The 9,976-nt window shown below is 36.4% G+C and overlaps 1 protein-coding gene across 1 annotated transcript; it reads right to left on the reverse strand.

Annotated features, from left to right (window-relative positions):
* Window positions 1-6,044: 6,044 nt before the first annotated feature.
* Window positions 6,045-7,686, reverse strand: LOC133799786 (spermidine hydroxycinnamoyl transferase-like). The gene has a single exon (XM_062237783.1). It carries the CDS (start codon window positions 7,684-7,686, stop codon window positions 6,055-6,057), a length of 1,632 nt encoding a protein of 543 aa, XP_062093767.1. The 3' UTR covers window positions 6,045-6,054.
* Window positions 7,687-9,976: the final 2,290 nt, after the last annotated feature.

Raw genomic sequence — 9,976 nt, forward strand, 5'->3', positions numbered from 1 at the left:
ATAATTATAAGTGTTGGCTGAATCAAAGAAATGGAAGCAAAGGAATTATATGTAAAATACCCGAGCTACACCTACTGGTCGCTACAATATTTACTGTACTACTGCTACACTCATTCTCTGGCTTGAAGAAGTCTGAATTTAAATTAGGCGTGTATTTAAAGTTGTCGTCTCTGTCAAATAAATGACAAGGAATGGGCAAGCTGTCTAAGAGTGAGGAGTCAATACCGATCTCATCTGAAGACTCAAGAATGGGCTTGGGATGTTTAGAAACCATCTTTTTTCCCTTTCCTAAAGGAGCCGAAGCGATAGCTGTTTGCGGGGCGCTGGTAGGTTCGTTGATGGTCACTCCTGTCGCCCTCCTCCTCGGGGTTGTGACACATCTTGGTGTTGTTCGGTGGTTTCTACACTAGTGGTACTTCCCGTTGTTGATTCCCTCATAACCTGGTGAGGTAGGCCGACCAGCCTTAAATTAACCTCTATGACCAGCTCTTTGATGCTTTTTTCTATATCAGTCATGCTGGCCAAAGATGCTGCTCGTATCTCCATCTCTGGAGTAAGAGCTGGTCGGTGCCATGGACCTGAAGGGTACGGAAGTTTTAAGGGAGATGCAGAAAAGCTAAAGAAAATTGAAGGACTAAGGAATAAATAATTTAGCTTCTTCTATGAAGGCTAGGTTGTTGGCGACCAAGTCAGTTGTTAAAAAGTACTCCTAGAAGTACTTTCCTACGTTGGACTTGTAGGTGGTCTCACTCAGGAAGGTGCGAGCAGATTCCTGGTGATAAAAATGGAAAAAACCCCGTGTTGTTGTGATTGGGGATGGACTTAAGATCAAAGAGATAGTTGATCTCGTGTGGCGTCGGAACGGGCCACTTCTTATGACTGTACATGATACAGAGAGCAGAAAGCACTCTATACCCGTTTGGTGTTATTTGAAAGGGAGCGACCTCGAAATAGTTGGCCACTCCTTGAAAAAATGGATGAAGAGGAAAAGTTGCCCCTGCCTCAATGTGGTATCTCGACCAGGCGCTGTAGGCGCCCCCAGGCAGGTTTGCCCGCTGGTCAATGTAAGGTTTATTTAGGGTTATCCCAGAAAGTCTGTACTTTTCGAGATAATTCCCTACCATCCTAACTGTAATTTTTCTAGGAGGTGCAACATACCATTCGAATTCTGGTCGAAGGACCTCCCTAGGCTGGGCTTTAGCTTGGATTTCTGGTTGGGATGTGCTTTTGGGAGAAGGGCTGGTCAAAGGGTTTTCAGCCCAAGGGGTAGGCTGTTTTGCAAGAGGAGAAGTTGTTTTCTTTCTTTTTCAGGCAATGGATTTTACTCGACCCATGATTGTTGGTTGGTTGAAGGTCTATTAGAAGAGTCATGAGAAAAAGGAGTTTCTGGGATCAGCAACGATGGTTGTTCGTGATCTTCAAGCAGCTAGGCGAGCAGGTCGTCGTCGATTGGCCTCTCACCTCCCCACGGATCGTGCATGAAAATCAGCGAGCAGAGAAGCGGAGATGAGAGTCAATGGCCAAAAGACCAAGAAGTGTGAAAGTTGGAATAACGTTGCTCGTGTATAAAAGTTAAGCATTTATACGACTAGCAACATTCTAACAAAAACACTGAAATCTAAGTGAACAGTTCAGAAAGCAGATTAAAATTAGAAGTGAAAAGTTTTTCAGGAAAGACTCTTCGACTCTGAAGGGGCGGGAAAAACCCATTTTTTTCTAAAAGCTTAAAAATCGAATTTTTACTTCGATTTTACGCGCTAAATTAGTAATCCTAACTACCAAATTGATTCCCAACCCCTACAAAATATTATTTTCCTATCATATTAGGCTCAGATGTACGTGGCCTTTTTACCCCGCAACAATTTTTTTGAGAACAGTAAAAAACATTCAAGAACATCAGATATGAAACAAATGTTGCATGGCATCTCAATGACTGAAAGGTTTGAGAAACTTACTTGGATGAATGTTGGAGTAAATTTCTGAAACACTAAGTCAAATGCCTGGACAGAAGCTTCGTCAATCGTGAAGGTTGTCTGAATTTCTGGGCTTTCCGTGTCTTGTTCTTTGGTGTTCTTGAGGAGAAAGTAAAAGGTAAAAAGTAATTTCGAAGGGGTATTTATATTGAGCAAGGAGCAGTTACCTAAGTAATCATAAGGGGTAACTTCCCAAGACATGGGTAAGTTTAATAGCCGTCAGACCACTATTGGGAAACTGCAATGATGTGATTGGTTGCCTTTTTCAAGAAGGCATGGACAACTCTGACAGATTTGATGGGGCATACGAAAGGACGATCGCCTAAGTTTACGTTGGTCGCCATAAAATATACTTGGGGGGAAAATGTTTACCCAAAAAATGGCTCCTGATGACGTGGTAGGACTGGCTGGCACGCGACATTTTTACCTAAAACGAATCATGTTCGACAATCGACCAGAGGATCATTAATTCGTCAAGTTTCATATTTAGGTGCAACCAATCTGGTCGCATGCTTTCATTTACTTCCTTTTGGATATGCAATCTTGTAATAATCGCATTAATTATATTTTCCTTTTTTTACCTCAATAAGTGAATCCAATTGTAATTCAGGCCCATCAGCCCATGTAACATTCTTGAGTCTATAAATAGGAATGAAATGACTCAAGGAAGGGACTTTTGAACTTTTAATCTTTGTACTCAGAGAGAAGAATATAGTAAGATTATTCGCGGAAATTGTAATCTTCCCAAGACTTGTGAAACTCGTGAACCCTAGTTCATTGATCACAGTGTTGGGATTCAATATCAATAAGAACACTAAGTGGACGTAGGTCATTACCATCCATTGGGACCGAACCACTATAAATCGTTTGTGACGTTTGTTTTCCATTTGATTATCTTCTTGTTTTCCTCTCATTTTCTATCATTTATCTCACTCCGTGTTGTTGACCAATTTGAGGGTCAATAAAATCTATAAAAGAGTAGTTGTAATTCCGTTTGCTAAACTAAAAGTGTGCGCACACGATCTTTTAAAAAAAAAAGTTATATGGATTTTCGGTATAATGAGTTAAAAGTAAGAAGTTTTAAATTTCTACATGATTTGGTCTTGTATGTTTTTAGGGTTGTTACATGCATAATGAAATTTTCATAGCCTTCTAAGTCATCTTCACCAGTTTGCATTTGAAAGTCATTTGCCTCCAACTCCATCATTTCCTCTTTGCTCATCACATAGTCATCTAGTTTGGCCCAAACCCTCACATCTACCTCCTCTTTGACATCATTAGGAATCTTATCAATACAACATTTGTTAAGTGGAGGTTGAGCTTCATCATTGACATTATTGTTCTCACCACTACTACCAATTTGAGGAACAAAGTCTTGCAGGACCACATACACATCAACAAACTTGTGTTTTTTCTTTTGCATATCATAAAACATATAAAAAATATCTTCATTTGAGATTAGGCTCTTCCATTCCTTCCATTTCTTACCCTTGGGTATGTACCATAGACCAATAGGTAGACCATAACAAAGCTCCTTCACAAACCAGTCCAAGTCAAACTTGTGAAACTCATCCATGTCACAGCCATCAACGTATGACACTTGTCCTCCCTCATACTTCAAATCCCTAAATGAAGTAGACCAGTTCCCCCGTGAAGGATATTAAGAGTAAATACACTCCTATACAATCCTGACCATTAAAAAAGAGTCAAAGAATCAATTAAATACCTTATTTGAATATGTCAAATCAAAACAATGAAACAAAATAGAGTATCCAATGCAAAGATTCCCAAGTGGGTCATCCAAAACACCCTACTTTACAGTCCAATCCCTTTACTAGACAAATTTGGCAAAGTACAATGTTGATAGTGCAAGTACAATGCAAAACATAAAAAACTAATCAAACACTTCAACAAACCAACACTACTCATTTAATACCCATTTACCAGTTATACAACTAAATCCACTCCAAACTTCAACAAACCAGCAAAACCCACAATCAAGTCATTAAAACCTATTTATTTACCCTATTAATTCAAAAAAGAAAGAGTAAGCTGAAGAAAATACTTACCGTAAGCTGGAACTACCTCATTTAGTCTTTGAAACGACGCCATTCCTTAGGGCATAATCGTCTCCCGCATCTTCGAAAATGGAAGTAAAAAGAATGGTCTTCATCTTTGCAACAAATGGTTGCTTGGTTTCTAGTTTTACTTGTGTTTGGTTTTTGAAATCATTTGTTGTCTAAGTTTGGTATTCCACAAAGCTTTTCGTTCATGGAGTTCTTGTTTTTGTTTTTGTTTTCATTTTATTTCTGAATTTGTTTTAATGAATTTTTTTTTATTTAAAAATTGGCTTTTTATTAAAATAAAAGGTGAACTAATCTCCGTTGTACACGTGGACAAAATTAGACGGAATTGAAGCGGGTACTGACGGATACCAACGGAAGTGGACATTGGGTACTATTCCCACCGAAAAAAGATTGTGTGCTAAATCACAAGTTTTGCAAAACTTTGGGTACTTTTGCCGCTAATTTCCCTTATATTAATATAAATTCAAATATTATAAAATATCATTATTATAATAATATTTTATACAAGATTAAATATTTAATAATTATGTTAATATAAATTTATATATTATATAATATCATTATAATAATGATAATATATAATACATAATCTTAATTTTTATTAAAAAAAAACTTGTTATTTTTCAATTACTTGATTTAACTTGTATAAATATGTATATATATAATTATTCATATTAAATAACAATAAACATTATAAATATATTATATATAGGTGTCTCGTGTACAAATAGTATGAGTATGTAACTATATATGGAGTTATGCCGAATTAATATGTTTAAATAAATTGTTTGTGAAGGAGCTTGATTATGGTCTACCTATTGGTGTATGGTACATACTCAAGGGTAAGAAAGTAAAGGAAGGGAAGAGCATAATCTCGGAAGAAGATATTGTTTATATATTTTATGATATCACATTATATATATTTAAAAAAAAATCATAAATAATATTTTAGTTTAATTTTTCTTTTAATATATTGAGTAATGATATGTGCACTCAAAATAATATGCACTTAAATATTACACGCATTGATGTGACAGTTTAGGTTAGCTGATCATATTTATCAAAAGTGAGACCTAATATTTTAAAAAACACTGTCATGTCACTCTACATAATATTTGAGTGTATATTTTTTGTGCACGTATCATTATTCTAATATATTTATGTCATTATTTTATATATAATATTATTTATTTATTTAAAATTTATATGATAATCTTTATAAACTTAATAAATATAATTAATAAATTTTATAATATATTTGTGTCATTATTTTAATATATAATATTGGAAGTTGCTTGCACCTAATATATATATATATATATGATAATTATTCTTGAGGGACTTCAAGTCCTACCGATAGGGCTCTCAGTGTTTCTCGACTCGTGAATAGTTTTCGGTGCGACTTTTTTTTATGACCGTGTATATTGTAGCTATTTAGAGCATCCTGTAAATTTTCAGAAAATTTCGAATAGTTTACAGTACCAAAAACTAGGTTCAAACATGTTATTTTCCACACGCATAAAAAAAATTAGTCACGTGTGCAACAATATGTTTGAACCTAGTTTTCACTACTCTAAACAATTCAGAATTTTCTGAAAATCTGCAGGATGCTCTAAATAACTACAATATACACGGTTATAAAAAAAATCGCACTGAAAACTGTTCACGGGTTGAGAACACTGAAAGCCTTACCGGTAGGGCTTAAAATAAAGCATCTATAAGAGAATTCCCCAATAGATATATATAAAAAGTCACTCATTCTTTTTAAAGGGATGGTGTGAGTTATTTAAACATTTTTATTTTCAACAGTTATTTAAACATATTAATTCAGCATAACTCCGTTCAATCAAAACAACATATTATTCTGTTTTCCAAAAAATAATGAAACAAAACAACGAAATACATACAGATTCTATAACGATATCTATAGCATAACTCAATTTTCAAAAAGTGAGACTCAGTAGACGTCTCAAAGTCCCACACTTAGTATCAGATCAACCTAACATCAATTCCTTATCAAGTCCGTCCGAGAATGAGTACAATGTCTCTGCTGGCGAGCAATTAATGTCGTCGTAGAAGTGTTTCTTGAAAGCTTCGACGTGTTCTACCAGAAGACAAACCACAATCAAGAGTGACTTAGCTTCATCACCACCACGAAGTAACCACGTGTCACCGTCAACTTCGTGATTAGCCGGACCAAAATGGATCTCCTTTCCCCACCCGAAATCAATGCCCTCAAAGGGCAAGTTCATCCAGTTTATGACCCCAATATTCGGATTCCCTCCATAATTGGCTCCTCCGTTAGTTGACGATTTATACGAGTATTGAAACTCTGTCAAGTTTTCTTGACATTTTAGAAAATCAATTGCTGACAACACGTAATCGCTTGTCACCATCTCAATCGCCGAACGTACCTTACTCGCTCCGTGACTTAACGGCTTAGATAGCAACTCTCCGGCATTGCAGCTAGCCGTGATGTCGAACACTCCGTTACCGAAGAACCAGAACGGTAACGGCGGCTGAATACGCTTTCGGGAGTCGATTGTTATGAGACACGCTGTAGGCTGTTCATGCTGGTGCTTCCGCGCTTTACTCGAGCATCTCCAAATATAAGCCGTTAAGGCCTCATAACGCGTGTATGGTCTTGACGTTTTAGCGTTGATTTGAGAGTCCTGATTCGACATCTTTTTCAGTTTCTCCACTTGCTCGTTCGTAAGTTTTAGCGTGACCATTGTAGTTTTCATCTTCTCAAGCTCTTCTGGAGTAGGCTGTTTCAACAAAAAGGGCATATTACAGAAGTCTTTTGAGTGATCAAAGCGCGGTGTGGCCCCCGGCTCTCCCACTCGAAATGCCTTTTTGTCCAAAACTGGCGCGTTTCGTAATGGCAGACCTTGTGCTAGTCGTGCCCACTCGGTCATGAAGTTTGCGGCACTTAGTCCGTCAGTGGTGATGTGTGAGGAGGTAAAGCTTAGGCATAAACCACCGCACCTGAATTTAGTGAGTTGCAGCAATAAAAGAGGTAGTTCATGAATTGGGAGAGTCTCATTTATGTATGGGAAAAGGAAACGATCAAAGTCCGGAGTGGGTGTGAAGTAGTTATCTGCTCCAAAATCAACCAAATCTGCGTTCAACTCGGCTGCAACGAATGTGGCACCGTGGCCGTTGCATAGGAGCTCAAAGCGACCATTGTCGAAGGAGCGCAAACGACCAGCCAATGGATAGAAATGCACTAGAACCTGGCTCAAGGAATCGATAAGGGTTTCAGTTATCGTTTGGAATGGTGTTGGGGTTGGGGTTGGCCCATAGAAATAGATTGCACGCGCATTGGTGGTGCAACCAATTTGATCCCATTCTGATAAGGACTGAATCCCAGTCCAAGTTGATTCAGCCGGAGTCACCATCAGATTTCTCTTGATGCTCAACATCATGTTTGGAACGTCACGAGAGGAAGGCAGAGAGACGTGAGAAAGAGAAGGGCAGAGAGAAATAAGTTGTGCTTTTCTTGATGATGTAAAGTTTGGGGTGTCTATATATTGAGAACAGAGGGATGGCACCAAAAGCATGCACTGAGAATAACAATTGATTGTAATGACGACGTCGTCGACGTGGATGTCTTTCGGTGTCATATTCGTTTAATACTCCACTGTAACGCAACAAGTACAAGCGCAACATGACACACGTGATCTATACAACAGTATGTTGACTGCTCTTATATACAATTAACTTGTTATTATCCAAAACACAGAAGGCTGTCGCTGCCCTAGGAGTTGTTTTACAGAACCCATAACAAAATTAATTCAGTCAAATTTAATAAATGCTTTAAAACGGTAAAGTGTCTATGCCTGTCCTAGTAATACTTATCTTTTTTTGTTTGGTTGTATTCTTGTCGGGTATAATAACCTCTATTTTATTATAAAATTGCTCAGAATTACATCTAAAATGAAGTTATAAATAACATCTAAAATGAAGTTATAAATAAGGATAATCTCTAAAACATAATTAGTTATCATTTTGTATGTTAGTTATTAAGAAAGTATACATCTATGTGTTAACAATTATGTATATAGTCAAATATATATATGCCATTTATTTGTACTGAAAGAAAAAAATTAAAGATTTATTTCACATTTGAATTACTTAAATATTTATAAATATGTAATAATTATTAGGGAAATTTTATTATTATTATTATTAAAGTTGATACTTTTGGGTGATTGAAAATCTTTTTGTCTCAATTAATTTGGTCACAATGCTATTTTTATATAGAGATTTTACTGTATAAAGAAAAATGATAACTAATAATAGTGGTTGAAAGCTGTAGCACAATGCATGTGCACAAAAATAATTTTTTAGTCAGACTAGTACGTTCATTCAAATTTACTATTTGTTAACAAAAGAATAACTATTCCTTATTCTCTTGGATGGTATTTATTTTCACATATATTAAATAATTGGGTAAAAAGCGGCAACATTAACAAAATAATCTCATGATGCAAATAGCTTGGCATTTGTATCAGTATCCCACTGTCACAAATGTAGCATTTGTGGCCGTTCTCCATTGACGCAACAAAGCATTTGCATGCGTCCGTGCCTAACTCCCACAAATGTCACATTTGTGACAGTGTTGACGTAAATGCCAAGCACTTGCGTCAATAGAAAACTGCCACAAATGCCAGGTTTGTGACAGTTGGGCATTGGTGCAAATGCCAGGTTGGTTTGCTTCAGTAGAGAACTGCAACAAATGCTAAAAAACATGATTTTTTTACGATAGTTAGGAATTGTCACATAATGTTTTAACCATGGAAATTACAAATGTTTATGCCAATTCCCTCTGGCCTATTTGATTAAAAAAAACAGTAGCAGAAATAAAAAAAAGAACAGAAAAACCAAAAAATCAGAAAAATAGTAGTATAAACATAAAAACAACACCACAAGTCAATAAAACATTTGTAAATAGTTAACATTTGTGATTAAATCTACAAAAGTAATTCAGATTTCAAAGTTAATTTATTTATATAGTTATAACTATTGCATTCTAAATTTCTAAGCATTAAACACTTAAACTAAAATTTCCTCACCAAACTTGCTCATTTGCAAACTGTTGACCCTGATTTTGGTCAACTGACACGGAGTCAGAAATGCTTGATGTGGACAAATACGTTGAAATGAATGTGATGACAAAAATGATAAAGCACACAAGAATTTATAGTGGTTCGGCCCCAGAATCTTATAATAACCTACGTCCACTTGAGCTGTTATTGATATAGGGTTCAAAGGAGTGATCAAAGAACTAGGGTTCAATAAGTTTCACAAACCTCTGAAGAACAAAACGATCTCTCAAATATGATAACTCTAATCTCAGATAATTAGAAAGCCAAAAAGTCCCCCTTCCTTGAGCTATATTTATCTATTTATAGGCTCAAGGAAGATTACATTAATCTGTTACAGATATTCTTTCCTAAATAATCGGATACTCAGGAAATCATGGGAGATAATTTCGGGTATGGTTATAACTGCCTAAGATTTTCTCCAAGTATGGCGAGTATACGACCACGCTGGTCGTATATAACCATTGACCGTTGCGCCATAGATATTTTTCTGGTCGATATACGAACAAGACTCCTACCAGATGTCAGCCACGTGTATTTAAATATTTGCCATGTCACCCATGTCTGTTTTTTGGATAGCATTTGTCCCCCAAGTTTGTTTAGCGCGACCAGCAATAAAGAAACTTTTAGGGAAACAACCGTTCATATGCCCCACGAAATCTGTCAGGATCCTCGTGCGTTTTTGAAAGCCGTGACATAATTATGTCTAATCAAGCCTTTTCAGTTTTCAAGGGATCAATTTGACGGCTTATACACTCCCCCACGTTTTGAAAATGGGAAAGTAATGATTGCCACTTTTTGCCATACC

This window comes from Humulus lupulus, chromosome 9 (assembly GCF_963169125.1).
Source record: "Humulus lupulus chromosome 9, drHumLupu1.1, whole genome shotgun sequence".
Lineage (NCBI taxonomy): Eukaryota > Viridiplantae > Streptophyta > Magnoliopsida > Rosales > Cannabaceae > Humulus > Humulus lupulus.

Bases quoted from the DNA above. Each gene is read 5' to 3' on its own strand.
- LOC133799786 (XM_062237783.1), bottom strand. From the start codon at position 7,686: ATGACACCGAAAGACATCCACGTCGACGACGTCGTCATTACAATCAAT.